The sequence below is a fragment of the Quercus lobata genome, chromosome 9 (genome assembly GCF_001633185.2).
Source record: "Quercus lobata isolate SW786 chromosome 9, ValleyOak3.0 Primary Assembly, whole genome shotgun sequence".
NCBI lineage: Eukaryota > Viridiplantae > Streptophyta > Magnoliopsida > Fagales > Fagaceae > Quercus > Quercus lobata.
The window spans coordinates 37708872-37727174 of NC_044912.1; the positions used below are offsets into that span (position 1 = coordinate 37708872).

General features: G+C 33.6%; 2 protein-coding genes across 2 annotated transcripts; one reads left to right on the forward strand and one right to left on the reverse strand.

The window, feature by feature from the left end:
* Nucleotides 1-2549: 2549 nt before the first annotated feature.
* LOC115961689 (heterogeneous nuclear ribonucleoprotein A3 homolog 1-like) lies at nt 2550-5721 on the reverse strand. Its single transcript, XM_031080626.1, has 5 exons — nt 5521-5721; nt 4904-5005; nt 4152-4283; nt 3157-3331; nt 2550-2722 (listed from the first exon to the last, which is right to left on the reverse strand). The coding sequence occupies exons 1-5, from the start codon at nt 5719-5721 to the stop codon at nt 2550-2552; spliced, it is 783 nt and encodes a 260-aa protein (XP_030936486.1).
* Nucleotides 5722-13824: 8103 nt separating this feature from the next.
* LOC115959272 (transcriptional regulator SUPERMAN-like) lies at nt 13825-14597 on the forward strand. The gene has a single exon (XM_031077625.1). The coding sequence runs from the start codon at nt 13843-13845 to the stop codon at nt 14389-14391; it is 549 nt and encodes a 182-aa protein (XP_030933485.1). The 5' UTR covers nt 13825-13842; the 3' UTR covers nt 14392-14597.
* Nucleotides 14598-18303: the final 3706 nt, after the last annotated feature.

Here is an 18303-nt window from a genome sequence, read left to right on the forward strand (position 1 = left end):
TTTGACTGGCTTGCCGTCTTTCCAGAACTATGTGAGTGTTAATCAAGTTGTTCCCCTTAATATCCTTTTCCCTAGTTCTCTTTTCCTTATTAGAAGATAGCATGATCCTTAATTATCAGGTCCCAATATCATTACCAAGAAAAAAATAGAGGAAAAGACAAGCAAAAAGAAACTCAATTAGCCATAAAAGTTTTAGTTAGATAGATCATGGATATCTAATTGGTGATTTTATTAGAGAACCATATCTATGTGTTCTTGGTTTTTGTGCAAGAATGCTCCTCTTCAATTGCTAATAAATCCAAAAGAAGAAGAATGAAAAACTACAACGATCATTTTAAACTTAAACAGTTGTGAAAGGTTCCAAATTTTGTTTTATATCATCAACGTATTTCCTAGGCAATTAGGTGAGAGATAAAGATAAAGAATTAGAGACATGTTTTGTACCAAAGCCTGAAACAACCATATTGGTTTTACAAAGTGGTTCATACATCAATATTGGGTGAAGAATGTGATCAAAGTAGAAGACAGAATGATTTGGTAAATCGAAAGTAGTTGTTGCAACACACTTGCGTTGTTGTCATTCCCATGTTCTAGCCATTGTCCATATCTTCTTATCTTTTCCTCTTACAATTTTCTTGCCGACTAAGTCAAAAAAACCCAACATCTAATTATACCTTTGAACCAATTTTCTTATATACAAGGAAGCATTCAATGACTAGTAGTATACAATACTCCAAAGACAAAAAGCTCCACTGGTAATAAAATATGAAAACTTAAACTTAATTGGTTAAATGATCGAATGAATTATGTCAACTCAGCACAATGGACCTCTTTGTCGTTCCGCGTGAGAAATGGGAAATTGATTTTATTGATTAGGTATCATAGAGCTAGATTAAAACATACTAATTTTGTTTCTTAATTTTTGCACAATTTCGATACAAATAGAAACTTTATCATTGTGGAATGGTTAGGATGTCTTTGTCTACGTAATGACTGAATCCAGGTGTTTTTAAGAGTTGCTATGTTCTTAGCTAGCTAGTGGCAGGAAAGCCATATCATGCACATAATTTCTTTTTCTTTTTTTTTTTTTTTTTTTTTTTTTTTTTTTTGAATTATGAGGTTTCGGACAGTGATGTGGCTAAAGATGCGGAACGTCTTAGGCTGTAATCCGGTTTCCATGAGTAAAAAAATCTTGTCTTAATTGTAAAGTAAACTGTTATTTGACTGACTGTGAAATTGCTAATTAACTTAATTGAACAGTGCCTCAGATTTTTTTATGTAAACTTTTTGAGTTGTGCTAGGATCACCAAAAATGGCACAATTTTGTACCACAACTTATCACGTGGTGAGTTGTGACTAGTGAAAGAGTGTCTGTGGACCATGTGGGACACACTTTCACTAATTACAACTCGCCACATGGCGAATTGTGGCACAAAATTAAGCCATTTTCGATGATTTTAGCATTTTCTAAACTTTTTAACCTTTGCAAAAACTTTTCATTCTTTGGAAAAGACACCTGTCTAATGCCACTTCTTTATCTCTTCAAATCAAATATTAATTTAGAATATGTATATATTGGAATTTTTTTTTTTTTTTTTTTGGGTTAACAGGATAAATATTATATTAACAACCAGTAACAAACATTACAAACTACCCACAAAGGCAAGAGTATTGGCAACATGCCTATAATAGTACAACCCATTTTTATTAGAGTCAATCAAAATATACATATCAGCAGAGGGGGGAATATCAAACACAGCAAAATTTTCCATAATAGAACAGTCCATTTTAGCCAAAAAGTCGACACATTGATTCGTCTCTCTAAAAACATGCCCCACCCGGCCCTGCACAAGTCTTGCTATGAGGGACCTACAATCATTCAACAAAGGAGAGTAACTCCGGTTAGAACATTCAACACCATTGAGCAACTCCACAATCACCTTAGCATCAAGTTCCACCATATATATGGGAATCTTTCTTGCTTTATTTTCTCTCTTTATGTTCATTTGTTTTTGTTTTTATTTATTTAGCCATTTTTTAACATGGTATCATAGACAAGTTTTTTGTTTATTATCAAACTTGTCACTTCTTCGTAACATCAAAGCCCACACTTGAGATCTAGATCCATGGGTATCTCATTTATACCGTCACTCTTCAATTTGTATTTGGGACCTCTCAATTGCAATTTATGTGTATCACACACCCTCAAGAATTGTCTTAATTAATTTCGATCATGTCCACTTCGTTGTGGGTGCACACACCTCTTCCTGTTTTAAAGACATCTCAACATGTCTCAATTGTGCTTAGAACTCTCACATACCCTAGCGTTGTGCTTGATTTACTATCTTTTTTAAGAGCATCCACAGCAATGGAGTTAAAATTTTAACTATTTAGCACCACAAAAAGTTATTTTATCTATTTTACCTACACACATGTTGCAACAGCAGTGGATCTATTTTAGCTTTCAACACAATAAAATAATATAAAAATCACAATAAAATAATATATCTACTATAATAAAATAATATATCCACTACAATAAACAACAATCACAACCATCCACAATCGCTATCGTTGCCACTACCGCCACCACCACCGCCGCCACCACCGCCGTCGCCACCAACTCTTCCACCGCCAATGCCACCGCCGCCGTCACCGACTCTTCCACCGCTAACTCTTCCACCGTTGCCACCACCACCGCCACATGATAGCAAATAATCGTCTAGTGTTAACAAGTGATTTTTTTAACCCTAAATTATACTTATACATTTTTTTGTTTTTACTAAAACAATTTTTCAATCATCATGAGAGCAAATAAGAAACTAGAGTAACAATAATATTTTGTTTTAACCCCAAATTATATATATACAAATTTATCTTTTGACTAAAAAAATTTTCTCAATCGTCATGATAGCCTATTATCGTCTTAATTGTCCGGAAGTAATCTTGGAACAATGTGAACTATGAAATAAAGGAACTTTATAAGAAAACATATAAAATAGAACACATATTATAGCTGGAACAATGCAGTCCATAGATTACTCATACATAACTCAAACCAAATTACAATAAAACTCACACACTCGCAGAAGTTCCTATGACTCATGCTTCTCAACATATAAAAAAGGAAGTTTCTACGACTCGCCTTGCAATTGCCATAATGTTCAATGAGGTCCAATTGGAGTTGAAAATGAATTTCTCGGTCTCCAATGCATCCATACCTCTCAATGTATGACAGAAATCCATCACTTTGTTCACGTAACACTTGCATAGGAGGATTATCCACTCCATCAATTTGTTCATAATCCAAGTCTACCATTTCATTATCATCCTGCTCATCTTCAACAATCATGTTATGGAGAATTATGCACGCTTTTATGATCTTTTGAAGTGTTTCAAGATGGAAAAATCGTGCAGGTCCATGGACAATTGTGAGACATGCTTGAAGCACTCCAAATGCATGCTCAACATCCTTCCTACACGCCTCTTGGGCTGCTGCAAATAATTTTCGCTTATGTCCTTGTGGGGATGGGATTGTTTTCACAAATCACAAATGTTGCCCACTTTGGATATATACCATCAATAAGGTAATATTCCATTGTATAGTCATGACCATTAATTGAGTAATGTATTGCAGGAGCACGTCCTTCAACAAGTTCATTAAATACATAAGACCGCTCCAACACATTAATATCATTATTTGACCCAGGTAACTCAAAAAATGCATGTCATATCCAAAGATCATATGATGCTACTGCCTCCAAAATAATAGTAGGCTCACAAATATGACCACAATATTGTTTAACTTTCTCAAGTATTCCTCAGAAAAAATATCAATTACCGCAGTAATAAATTTTTTCAAACTTTCTAATGTAGTAGTTTCTCCAATCCGCACATATTCATCTATCAAATCACCCGATACTCCATACACAAGCATTCTAAGTGCAGCAGTTATCTTTTGTAATGAAGATAAACCAAGTTTGTTGGTACTATTTCTTTTTTGGACAAAGTAAGAGTCATGAGCTTCTACCTTAGATTGAATACGGAGAAAAAGAGAACGCTTCATCCCGAAATCTCCTACGAAATAAAGCGGGTGGATATATTGGTGTGGGAGCAAAATAATAAAAAAAAAAAAACCTCTCATGACCTACCAAATGATTATGTCGGATAGAGCGACAACATTTAGGTTGTGATGTTTCCATAACAAATTCTTCGATTATCTCATCCTCATCTAAGTCATCAAGAAGCAACTTGACAAGCAAAGAGCAATTCATGGATGCAACCTTCAAGACAATTGGAAAGTAATTATTACTATAGATGCAAGATTAAAGTTAAGTGACATAAGCCACAACTCCATAAATATAACAATTCACGCATAAGTCACAACACAAACAAGATAAACAATAAATTTAAAGGTTTATACATACATCTAGTTTAAGATTAAAGTCAATTGACATAAGCCACAATAAATGAATATAACCAATTCACGCACAAGTCACAACACAAACACATACATCTAGTTCAAGATTAAAGTCAAGTCACATAAGCCACTACAAAATACATAATTTACTACCAAAATACATAAAGGCCTACATAAGCCACTACAAAATACATAAAAGCCTAAGCTACATCCAAAATGCAATCAAACCCATTAATTACGTGAACTTCGTATTGCCATGATTTCCTCTTGGAGTTGTTCATAAAAAGCTTTTTGTGCTTCGGTCAAGCCACTTGTATCTTTCATCATGATTCTCTCCTCCTCTAACATATATTCCATCTCAAATTTTTTCTTCTCAATCGTAACTCTTTCCTTCTCTATCTTAAGTTTTTCTTCACTTCTTTCCTTCTCAACCGCAAGTTTTTCCCTCTCAATAAACATTTTTTCCTCTTCCAATCAAGTTACCTTCTCAATAAATTTCATTTCCTTGGTCAAATATTGCCCTACATCTTTTCCGGTGGCTTTGTTCTTTCGGATGGCCTTTTCGGCCTTCCTACCAATTGGCCTCTAAAAATTGGAAGTGTCACAAAGTCCGAACCCACAATGCCCTTCGCCAATAGATGTTGACTCCGGAGTTGGAGGCACGGATGCTCTCAATCTTCCATTAGGATCAGCAAACTTTGGTTGGTCCTTTAACATGAGCCAACAATGTTCAAGAAAAAAGGGTTTCTTGTGCATCTCTTTATACAAAGTCTTCGCATTGGTAATCTAAAAAAATTAAAAGAAATATAACATGATTAATATTTTCAAACTTTTGGTGAATGGGTATGTTAACACTATTGTAATATAATTTATACCTTATCTTGTTCGGTTATACCACTTTGATAATATGCGTTAACTTTAGCCATGCACCCGGCAAACTTATTTGTCTTTTCACTAATCATTCCCCAATGACTTATCAAGGAGATAGCAGTACATGTGGTACCAAATGTATTGTATTACATGAAGTATTCACAAACTTTTTGACGAAATGTATTTTGTGTTTGTTCATTACTTTGTATGGTATCAACACTAGTATTGACCCATGCTGACACTAGGAGTTGATCTTCCTCTACACTAAAGTTAGAGCCTCGTTTTCCTTTTGTAGAAGAGGTATTTTCAACTTGAGGTGGAGAATTAGAAACTGACATAGGAGTATTTTGAGATGTTCCCAAAAGTTGTGAGTCAATTTCTATATCCCCATTCATGATACCCGTGTAATATGTTAGGAGACGTGACTCCATGTCTCTACATGACTCCATAAAATTAGAAGAAAAAAAAATGTAAACTTCCCTACACACAGAAAATTCTCAAACTAACATTTATATCAAAACTTAAAATATTTAGAATTATAACAATAGAACATGATTATGCATAATACTTAATTTGACATGTAGCTTAATCCCACCGATAAAGAAAAAAACAAATTCATTTTTGAGCATCTCAAAACCAAACTAACAATTTCTCATTAAAATGACCACAAGAAATCCTTTTTTATGTGCTTCTATTTCTGGTTTTGTGCAACAAAACATAAAACTAGGACAAGAACTTCTTTTACAAGAAAACCACACAACAAATTCCTGCAAATAGAAAATTCCCAATACATTCCAATCAAATACATTCTATCCATTCATGGATGCACTGAATCAAAACGAATCAAAACGAATGGATGCTCTAAGATCAAATGACAGAACTTTTCATTGAGCAAGAACAGCAAAAAAATTATTGCATCTAAAATAATGAGCTGAAAGAACAAGAAAAAGAAATCATTAAGCACATTCTTGGATGTTATACCTAAATCAAAAATCCCACATTCTTTGATGTTATAACCAAATCAAAAATCCCAATCATCCACATGAAGAAGATAAAGACAACTGACCTGAAGTGGATTGGCAAAAGAGAAGTGGGTCTGAGGCGGATCAACAGCTTGGGACGGCTGGTGGGTCGATGACATCGAGTTTCGGTGGTGGCAACGTTGACAATGAGTCGGGCCGGTGATGGTAAACAGAGAGGTGAGATTTTGAGAGAGTGAGGTCGAGAGAGTTTTCAGAGATAAGAGCTTGAGCTTGAGCTTCAGATGAGTTTTTTTTTTTTTTTTAGCTCTCAGCTATAGTGCACAGCTAGGGTTGATTTTTGTATTTTAGTGGAGCTAAAATAGCTATATAGCTATTTAGTTCCACTGCTGCAAGTGCTCTAAGTCCTTACTCCACACAATTCTCATGTTAGAGACACTCTTACTTGTGCTTTTGCACTAGAGTTCTTTCCAGTTTCCACCACTATGCTAAATTTTTTGTATTTTAGCATCTTCTTAGTGTTTTTCGTCTGTTCAAGCGACACATCAAATGCAATTTGAATGAATCTATATGTCCTCAACGAGACTAAGTCTTTCACATGCATGCATCACGCATTTCACAGACTTCTTCTTCTTCTTCCATTTTCCAAGCATTTCTAGTTGGTTTCACTCAAAGGGCATCAAAGATCTTCCTTGCATTAAAAATCTTCCTTTTAAACTCAAGTTTTCATCAAGCTTTCACCTTAAGTATGAGGGGGATGTTAGGATATGTTAGAATATTATATGCATGCCTCATTATATTAATATAAAAATTGAAGACCATGTTTTCTAAAAAAACCACAAGGTAATGTGGTTTTCTAATATCACAAGCTATCATGCTTTGAGAGTTACCATATTAAGCTTAATGAATTCCTATATTTACCATATACTTAGTCCACTATCACAAATAACTCAATATAGGTAACAAGTAAGGATCTTCTTCTGTTGATGTAAATTGTGTAAATGCTTAATTACTTCCTCTCTTTCTCTCTCTATAACATTTTTTTTTTCTTCTTTTTTAACATTTTATAATCTCTGAGTGCTTATGTGTTTATGTGTGCCAGACTGATGAGAAAAGGAGATTTGGTCTTGGACCTCAAAAATACAAGCAACAAAAATAAGTAACAAGGAATCTTTCTTCTGAAATTTTTTCTGTAAAGCGAAAAGAATTTAAATTAAAGTTGTAAAGTTGTGATTTACAAATATGTATTTTGTTGGCTTTTATTCCGTGCCAAATTTGATTGTAATTATATTCAATCTTTTGTACCCTGTATTTATTGTGGGATTTGATTGTAAGGGTTGTGTGTTAGAGAGAAAGAATGTGAAGACTCAAGCAATTGAAACCAGAAGAGTTCTCGCGGGTAGCTCGCAACTAAGCATCCTGCAAAGTGAAGCATGTGTCTTGCACATGACTAGAATGCGAAGAGTCAGTACAGATGGAGACAGCTGTGTTTTGCGAGTAGCTCGCGGGTAAGGCCTTCCCGCAAGACACCCGCGAAACATTCTGTTCTGCTAGACTGTACTATCTGATACACACTTTCTGTACCCACACTATATATACCCACATTACCCACAAATGTTGAGGAGTACTTCTGAGAAAAAACCCTAGCCTCAAACCTTGAGCGTTAGAGATTATCATACCCATATATCTCTATACATATGCTTGTGGATTTCTTCAACTCTTACTTCTCCATTTCCATACCATTGAGAGGTTGATAGCCCAAACACTTACCACACCCTTTCAAAGTGTCAAGTGAGGATTTGGTGCATTGGAAGAAGTCAGGATTTGGTGGATGCAATCAGGTGGATTAAGGGATCCGGAGAGCTAGACAGGACACGATTCTGAGAAGCCTTGTTGGAGTAGGAGCTTGGAGGACTTAGGTACAGCGGGTAGATTAGGCTTGGAGGGTCTCTTGCTAACCCATGTATCCCAACTGATTGTCTAGTGGATCGATTACTGCTTGGAGGGCGGCAGAGAGGTTTTTCGCCGAGTTCTTCAATTTCCTCTTCAATAACATATCGACGTGTTATCTTGTGTTTGCATCTCTCTTCCTTACTCTTTTACATTCCATTTTACTGCTGTGTTGTTTTGATTATGGATTAGAGTAGCTTGTTTGTTTATCCGCTCACATTTACACTATTCCGCACTTAGAATTAAGTTAATGTAAAATCTATCGAGCCGTAACTTTAATTTGGGGGTCTAAACAGCTCTTATGTTTTTAACACATTTTCAAGCTTTCAAAAGTACCATATAGTCAAAACAAATTACTGTTTTTTTTTTTTATATAAGTAAAATACTTAGTATGTTAATAGTCCATCAAAGGTTAAAGCTAAGAAAAAACTGTTGCTATATACATTTTACAAGTCAAACATCACTGTTTATTTTGCATAGTACTTAAAAATTCTATTTTATCCATTTGGTTCTAGAAGGAGCACAATTAATAAAAAAAACCTACATAAACTTCAAAAATATATATAACTAGTCTTTAATCTGTACAATACACGGGAAAGGTATTAAGTATAATATATAATTTAATCTTGACTTATTTATTAACAATTATATATTATAAAAAGGAAGAAAAAAAATCTTGTGCAATTATTATTATGAAGAATAATAATATGAGAATATGATAATGATTGGGTCTGGAAAAAGAGCTGTAGGTATTTTTTTTTCCTTAAGCATATCCAAACGAAAGCAATTTATGATGATATGATTTTTTAGAAATTAATATTAATAGTAAAAGGATTAGAAGAAAATTTTGGATTGTAATATTAATATTAGAAATTATAGATAAATTAATAATAAAATGATTAGATGAAGAATTTGGATTATAATCAAATTAAAACTTAGAAATTATAGGATAAGAAGATAAGGATAAAAAAAATTATTTATTTATTTTTAAAAAATATAAAAAAATTTCTGCAATTTTAGAAATAAATATTAATAATAAAAGGATTAGAAGAAGAATTTGGATTGTAATATTAATATTAGAATTTATAGATAAATTAATGATAAAAGGATTAGATGATGAATATGGATTATGTAGGGGTAAAGTTCCCAGATCAAACAATGGGCCTTGGGCCCCATATAGAATTCGACCACGTCCGAGGAGAGGGTGTGGGCTCCAAAAAAGGCTCCCAACCCAATTCTTATGGGCCCAAACTTGTTTGAAAGGCTGTCCGAGGAGAAATGTCTCCTCGAACGTACCAAGTATGGCTCCAACATGCACCCTACCAGTAATAAAGAATCACTCCAATGAGTATTAGTGGCAAGGATGAGTCCCACAAGCCTGTGAGAGGGAAGAAAGTATAGGATGTCAAGGGAAAGACTACAGCTGCCACATTAAATGCATGGCAGCTACTTTTATGGCCGCATTAATGTGGAGAGGATTGGCGAACAGTGTTACCTTGGCTATTACAACTCATATAAAGATGGGGGAGATGTCCGATGGGACGGGCACTCAAGTGAAGGTCTAGATGATCAACAAGTGTAAGGTTCTGATGACTTCAAGGGGGCTATATAAGAGAAGGGAATCCCTATGAGGAGGGGGACCGAAAAAAAAGAGGAAGATAGAAGAGAAGAAGAAGGGAAAGACCATAACCTTTAAACAGAGACAGGGATGCAACTCATACGTCTCCTCGAACCATATAGGAGATTTTCTTACTTTTGATTGTCGTATGGCCCAAAGTTAACTAGCACACACTTCGTTAGGGCCTAGTTCTGTAACCCACTCTCTACAAATTCATTGTCTAAGGCTCTTTGGGCCAGAACCCCATAACTGTTGGGCCCAGGCCACGAATCGAGTCCCTACAGATTATAATCAAATTAAAATTTTATCAACTTAGAAATTATAGGAGAAGAAGATAAGGACAAAAAAAAAAATATTTTTACTAATATATAAAACGTAAAATAAAAAGAAAAATAAAACATAAATAAATAAATAATATGAGTGATGATGTGGAAAATTATGAATCAGGTCAACAAATGGTCAAGGTTTCGGTTTTAATATATATATATATATGACATCTTAATGTATAAGATTTCTTTTATATTCAAAACTATGCAGTCAATTAATCACCAGCAATGCACATGCTAAAGGAACCCCAATCATACCATATATGTATGCATCATTTAAGACACTAGGCAATGAACTGAAAAAATGGTTTTTTTAAAGAGAAATGATATGTCTACAACATTTTTACAACAAATCATAAGTGGCAAGTTGTTACTAGTTGTTATTGTTGGGGCAAAAAAGTAATCTTAGCGTTAGTTTGAAATTTGAATCAATAACAACTAACCATCTGTGATTTGTTGTAAAAATGCTGTAGACGTAGCACCTCTTTTTTTAAACCTTGAAAATATTGTGTAATATTTACGTAACAATTGAATTAAGCTAATGATTAGACATGTCATAAAAGACTAGTAGACTAATTTCTTAGTTATTCAAATGCTACGATTTAGCACTTGAAGCCAACACGGACGACACTATTTCCTTGTTATTGTTAAAGCCAAGATCAACATCAAGCACAAAGTACTGTTTCATATTATCAAAGAGTGACGCTTTAACAAATGTGTCGTACTTATGATGATAGCCTCATCAAGGCCCCGACTGTACATATGATATTATTTATTGTCATCACATGGCGTGAGGTCGATGACTCCATACCAAAACCCCCCCTTTTTTTTTTTGCTAAATCCACTACAAAAAACTCATCCTACACCATCGTTTTTTTCCCAGCGCTTTCCAAAACCGCCGTAATAGGCCAGCCTATACCCATAGCAGTGCTTTTAGAAACCATTGGTATAGGTCGACCTATTACAGCAGGTCAAAGCCTGTGCTTTCAAAACTGCTGCTATAGGTCTCCTATAGCGGCGGTTTTCGAAATCGATGGTATAGGTGGACCTATTACGGTATTTCACAAGTGCCACTATATGGCTAAATTTTCAACTTTTTTTTTCTTTTTTTTTTTTGTAAACAGCCTATTATGACAGTTCTAAAACCGCCACTATAAGGTTTACCCAGAAGGAAAAGAGTTAAACCCTATTACAGCGCTTTTAAAAGCGCTGTAACAAGGTTTACTAAGAAGGAAAAGAGTAAACCCTATCTCCGCGCTTTTAAAAGTGCTATAATAGGGGCAATTTTTCCCTTTGAGTAGACCCTATTACAGCGCTTTTAAAGCGCTGTAATAAGGGTTACTCTTTTCCTTCTAAGTAGACCCCATTACAGCACTTTTAAAAGTGCTATAATAGGAGTTACTATTTTTCTTTATGCATGACCCTACTCTTTTCCTTTATGAGTAGACCCTATTATAGTGGTTTTAAAAGCGCTGTAATATTTGTTACTCTTTTACCTCTGAGGAAACCCTATTACAACACTTGGATATCCCATAACCCCATTTTTTATTCATTAAAAAAAACCTATGTCACATTATTGGCTTTTTTTTTTCTTTTTTTCTTTTTTTTTTCTTTTTTGGTTATAAGCGGAGTTGTTGGATTCCAGATTTTCCAATCTCTTTTCTGTATTTTGACGCTAACAAAACTACAAGCTCCAAGGCAAAATGAATTATCGGCAACACACTCATGATTATGATTTTTGATGTTGACTGTGATAGACATAAAGATGATGTGTTTCCATTAATCATGGTTCAAAAAGCTAAGGACAAGTATAAGCTAACGTACCGGTGTCTTGCTCATAGTAGATCATGTAGGAAGGTTCCTACATCTTTCCTATTTCCTCATAATGCGATAAGCTAAGCTCTAAACTATAACATCATTTGTAGTGATTATCTGCAACTATTTTGTTCCATTGTTGCCTCAACACAAAAACATAGGCTCCCATATGTGTCAACCTCTTTTCATAACAAAGTGGACATCTACGTACGTGGCTTTAATGAAATTTTGACCAAGTTTTGGGTCACCACATATGATGCATATTAAAACTTGGGGATAAAAGAGAGGAACCAAAAAAAAAGGCTAAAACTAGTATTAGCATTATCATATACAAGTCAAACTAAGCCAAGTATTATAAGTTTAGAATTACACATTTAAATTTATTTTGACCAAGAGCCAAACTCATGCTTGTCAATAAACTAGATTATATATTCAACCTTAATTTATTTTATTCTTAGACAAACTCAAATTAATTTGTTCACGAGTTATTTGATTAATTTATTCTTTTTCCATATATAATAAACAATATAACTAAATTTTTTTATCCATTAACAAATCTAAACTAATAATTAATAATTCATTTATAGTTGAAATTATATTATTTAAATTAGTCAAAATGATTTTCATTTATAAACCTATAAAATTAGATTTACCAACCTTGTATTTTTTTTTTTTTTGTATTATACATAATTTTCATTAATAAACTTATAATTTCTATTAATAAATTATAAATTCTAATTTGATATGCTTAGTAACTTATTTACAAATTTACACAATTCAACATCAAGTTTATATAATTATAATTTAATGTTTAAACACACACACGCGCGTGTATATATATATATTGAGTCTTATACTCACAAGCTTATTCACTAATACATTATTATGTTTGAACCTAACTCGTTTGCTATATAAACGAACATAAACAAGTTTACTAAAGTCAAGTTCAGGTGGTTCATAAACAACTCAATTTATTTCCATACCTAATTACATACTAGTATTACTATAAAAATATTTACAAAATGATGTGACAATGCAATATGATTAGTGTCAGTCCAACAATATAATAAATAAAAATCTAAACTACTTTTTGTGATTCGTTTTGTGTGGTAAAAATTTGTAAAAGAGACACAAAAGTTTATTTACTATTGCCGAGTCTTGTAGCTCACATGAATCTTGATCAAATGTAATTATATATGATGCTAGTTATGGGAGTTCTTTATTCGTATTCAAAATTTTACTTTGACCACTTTGTAATTAATGAACACCACTTGTCTAGAATCAATTATTTGGAAGGAGGTGAAAGCTGTAAAAAAATGCTAGAAGAATGCTTTTAGATTATTTTCATTGCTTCTCATGACAGTTTTTGAAGTACTCCATACGCCAAGGTGACACACACTGTAATTGGTGGTTTTCATAACTATAGAAGTGTTAATCCCCAATGTGAACAGGTATACCTAATGTTAATATTTGTCTTTATTGGGTGGTAAATATATTATAAATAAAAGTAGAAAGAGAGAGAGAGATGCCAATCCTAAAGACCGTGTTAAGAAAACCTAGATGAAAGCTAGAGCTCTAATGAGAGACAAAGCATTGAAAAAAAAATGCATATAATAAAAACTGTCTGCTACAGACGAATCTATAGCCGGCTAACCGAATGGCTCTCTCAGCAAACTTCTAAAGACTTTTCTTCCTCACAACTTCTACACTCTAACACTCATAGGTAATGCCTATGTCCTTTCTTTGTCTCTTCTCTCATACCCTCCTCCCCTCTTCTTCTCTATAAGAACCTCTTGATTTTCTTTCTCATATCCTCCTCAAAAAAAATTAAACAACTCTTTTGTTTTTTGAAAAATTTTCACCATGGAATACAATTGCCAAGAAGACTCAAAGAGCTCAAGTGAAGAAAGTGATCGATCTGTGCAAAATGATGATATGGGCACTGGCAGATCCTATGAGTGTGTGTATTGCAAGAGAGGGTTCACTACAGCACAAGCCTTGGGTGGTCACATGAATATTCATAGGAAGGATAGAGTCAAAACAAGGCCTAGTTCAGTTCCTTCAGTCTCAAGCAAAGCTGATGAAAACTATGTGAATCTTAGATCATACACATCAATTCAAAGCTATCCACCACATTATAATTCTACAGTTCCTGAGGTACAAGTAAGTTCTCAAGTAACTTTTCCGGTATCTGCATGGCATATGAGACCCCCACATACACAACATACTGATCATGTACAAAATAATCCACTGCATCCAAATCTGTTTGAAGAGGACTGGCGAAGAAGTCTAAGCTTGCAAGTTGGACCAACCCATGTAGTAGTGGAACATGATAGAGAGAAAAGAAGAGAAGATGGCAGTGAAGAAGATGATGAATTGGACTTGGAGCTTCGACTTGGTCATTATCCATAGTATTTTATTGAGATTCGATAAAGAGCTTTTATGGAGTATATTATATCTTGCGTTGTACAGCTCTGGAATATACCTTACATATATTTCAGAATTTTCATTCCTTGGAAAATGGGGGAGAAGTTATTAATCGTATTTCTCCACTCTAAATATATACGTTACTATGTGATTGGAGGCTTACCATTTTGGCAATTGATTGGAAGGCATGCAAGGAGGTGCAAAAAAATATTCCCACTTGGATTTCAAGCCGAAATTATGCAAGTACTCTTTTTCCTAGCCATAAATATTATATCCAAGGTACTGTTTTTCCTTCATAATGTTAAAGCCCTAAATTAATTTAGGGTTCTACATATATAAGATGTTCTTATATATATAAGTCTTCTCTCTACCACCCTTCTTTTTTTCTTTTTTCTTTTCTTGTTGTCTTAATTATTCCTTTTTCCCTAATACATGTTTTTCTTATGTCAAGCTAAATAATACTTGTATACAGTTTCATGCCTAATGGATTGAAATCTTTCATGATCTCGAACGAGTTACACTTACTAGAGTACTATTGTTAGTTTATTACCATTTTTAGCAAGAAATTATTGGGCTTACTTGAATTACTTGTCAGCTATTTTCCCATGTTATATTCAATGATCTTCTAGAAAACTTAGCTTCATATATAGCATAAGAAACGGGGCTAATGCTAACTTGAAGATCAATCCGCCAAGGAAGCCTATATATAATTCTTTGCTCATGTCTAAAAATGTGAACTAAACCGATTCTCTGTGAAAATTCAAACTATTTGTGACAAGCTTCATGAGCATTAACTTAATTAGTCTCGAAAACAATTCCTTTAAATGGATGCATTTATGTTGTCAGTTCTCTAGTACAAACTGTTTGGTGATTCATTATATATGGTCACTTCTCTTTCAAAAGAGGAACCCATTATATATATGTGTGTGTGTGTGTGTGACTGCATGCTTATGGACATTAATTCCTGGGTTTGAAACTAAAATATTTATAGGGATAATTTTAGATCTAACTCTACTTACAAATTAAATTTAATAATAGGATTACCACTAAAAGAGCTTCTTCTTTTTAACAGTCTTGAAAACCCTTTAATGGTATCCAGACTCCAGAGCCTGAGATCAATTAATACGGCATGCATTTGTATTGCTCTCTACTGGGATTTCATTGTCATTGTCTTGTGTTCCCTTATTAAAAGTATTATTCATCTTTCAAAAGCCTATGAATTCATGGAAATTAAAGTCTTCACAGAAGCTAACTCCCTTTGATTTTTTTAAACCTAAATGTAATTCAGAGCTTTAGTACCACTAGGTAATACATGTGCATCTTTCGGCATTTTTCTTTTTCAGGGCTTCTATGAGTGTGGAAAGATAACTAGCTGTAATTTGTAAACCCACACAGTCAATGGAAATGAATGTTGTGAAAACCAGGGTAAAAAGACACTCTCACGGTGTCAAAAGGCATGCCTCATGGCTCATGGGATAACCCAATGGACATGCATGCACCTTGAATTCTTGTGTCTTGAAAGCATGCCAATTGAAAGGTATGATTTCATGGAAGTCGTAGTTAGTTCTCTTCAACCAATGGACAAGACTCTTAAATTAAGGGATCGAAAGGGTGCAAACAAAGATATCTAGGGATCATTCCATGACTATTTTGCACTAAATTGAGTGTGTTTGGGAGTTTAAAAATGAGTGCTTCCAAATTAATGCATGAATTAAGAGAGAATGAAATCAAATAGAGGGTTATTTTAATTTGCATTGCTTGGATGTTTAAGCCAAATAAATGAATGAAAGAAAGAAAGAAACGCGTGACTTGACTATCATATATGATCATACTTTTTTTTTTGGTATCTTTTATAAGTTGAAAGATAAAAATAGACATTTTACTCATTTAATAAGGGGAATCTTTGAATTCTACACAATTTAGACTCAGGCATGCATATAAAACAATTGCATTTTATCATTTCCTTTCTTTTATATAATCTTTGGAAGGGTGAAAATTGGGAGAATGGAATGAAAGAAAATGGTGGAAATTCATCATTCCCCAATTTGGAAGCCTTTTAAAGTCAAATGGGTGAATGGTGTCCAGCTTCATTACCCTATCAACATTCTGTTCAGTGGGTAAAATACTGGGTTCTATTCATTAATTGAAATCACATATCTTTTTTTGTTTGGTGAGGGGAGGGGGGTGGGTTTGAAGAGGTAAATTTTGGTAAAAGATATTGTTCAATTTGAATATTCAAGTGTGAGTAGTATGATTTTTTTAAAAAAATTTAAATTCAATAATTATAACATAGGGAGGAAATTTGAACCTTGAATTTTTTGAACACATAGGGAGGTGTCAATCAATTGAGTTACAAAACTCTTAGCACATGTGAGTAGTGTAGTTAGTTGAGTAGTGAAGTCCCATATTGGATGGTAATGATATGAATAAGTGACTAATATAAGGCATAAACTCATTGGCTTAAGCTTTTGGATAAAGGGGCGTTCCTATAAATTATATTATTATCAACACATGAATTAGAATCTCTCCAATGTGTGTTACCTTCCCAACAAGGCGTGAGTAACTCCCAGAGTTGTGGGGAAAAACTCTCATGTTCACATCACTCATAGTTGAGCAAAATGGCACTTTATTGGTAATGGCAATGTACAACACTTGGATTTGGATCCTTAACAAAAAGCCTTTTGTTCAAGGTGATTAACCAAAGTGCTATAATTAACTTAGTAAAAGACTCACACATAAAGAAAGAGATTTGTTTGAATGTTTATGTGTGACTAGTGTGGTTAGTTGAGTAATGAAATCCTATCAATGTGTTATCTCCCCAACTGAAACAAATAAAAGAGAAGTACAAAAGGGTCAATTTTTTTCTATTCCTCTCTTTATCTAAAACATTCAAACAAAAGAAGGAGCATATGATTTTATTCTTTCCTTTTCATTTCATTCCCATTTAGTTTGTTCTTCCTCTATTTTTTTCTTCTTTTTTAGGGGAAAGTGCATTTTTGTAATTTCGTCTCTTAAATATGAAGCATGTGCAATTTTGGTTCTTCAATTTTCAAGTGTTCTATTTTAGCCTTTCAAATTTTAGAAGTGCATCAATTTATTTCTGCTGTCAACTTCCTTTCCAAATTTTGCAATGCGGCTAACAGTTAGCTAATGTAGATGCCCCTTAGGATGGAAAGCTGATCGCATAACTAAATTGTTACACTTGCAAAACTAAAAGAACTTAACACTAAAAAATATTGAGTAACTAAAATCGTGTATGCCCCCAAAATTGAGGAAAGAAAAATGCAATTTACTGTTTAAAAAAATAAATAAATGACCCAACACTCTTTTGAACAAAACTCATAAACATGGTAATTATGGAAATTCATCATTCCTTTTCATTATATTCCTCTAAAAATCCTCAAACACACACAAAAGAGGTTAGAAAATTTAGGACTTCTTATTCAAAATTGTTTTTAGATTCATGAGTATATATATTCTTGTGTCGAATAGATATCACAATTGATAGACAAATTAATGAAGGATTTTTTTTTTATCTATCCACATCATTTACGTATGAAATATGAAATATTGGTACTCAAGTAGATTAGGCGATGCTAAAACTGGCAGTTATATATAATTCTAAAGAAAAGTGTCGTTATAATTATTTTGTAAGTGTTGAGTCCTATATAAAGTATGGAGAAAGATATTGACATACATGGTTTGCTTAATATCCTTTTTTAAGAATCGTTTGCTCAATACCTAATGGCGTAGAACTTCTCAATTATATTGGCATCAAGACCTTACAACATGTACAGGATTTCTCTTACTGATCACAAGTGATATCAGATGGTTGCACAAATTTCTGTGTCCAACAAGTGCATAAGATGTATTGTCCATAGTATAGCATTTGCAATC

Excerpts from the sequence above, each read along its gene's own strand:
- LOC115959272 (XM_031077625.1), top strand. The coding sequence starts at position 13,843 with ATGGAATACAATTGCCAAGAAGACTCAAAGAGCTCAAGTGAAGAAAGT.
- LOC115961689 (XM_031080626.1), bottom strand. The coding sequence starts at position 5,721 with ATGGAGTCACGTCTCCTAACATATTACACGGGTATCATGAATGGGGAT. Across the intron at positions 5,006-5,520 it reads AACTCCTAGTGTCAGCATGG|AGGCCAATTGGTAGGAAGGC; the intron begins GTCAATACTAGT and ends TCCAATTTTTAG. Across the intron at positions 3,332-4,151 it reads CTATCCGACATAATCATTTG|GATGATAATGAAATGGTAGA; the intron begins GTAGGTCATGAG and ends GAAGATGAGCAG.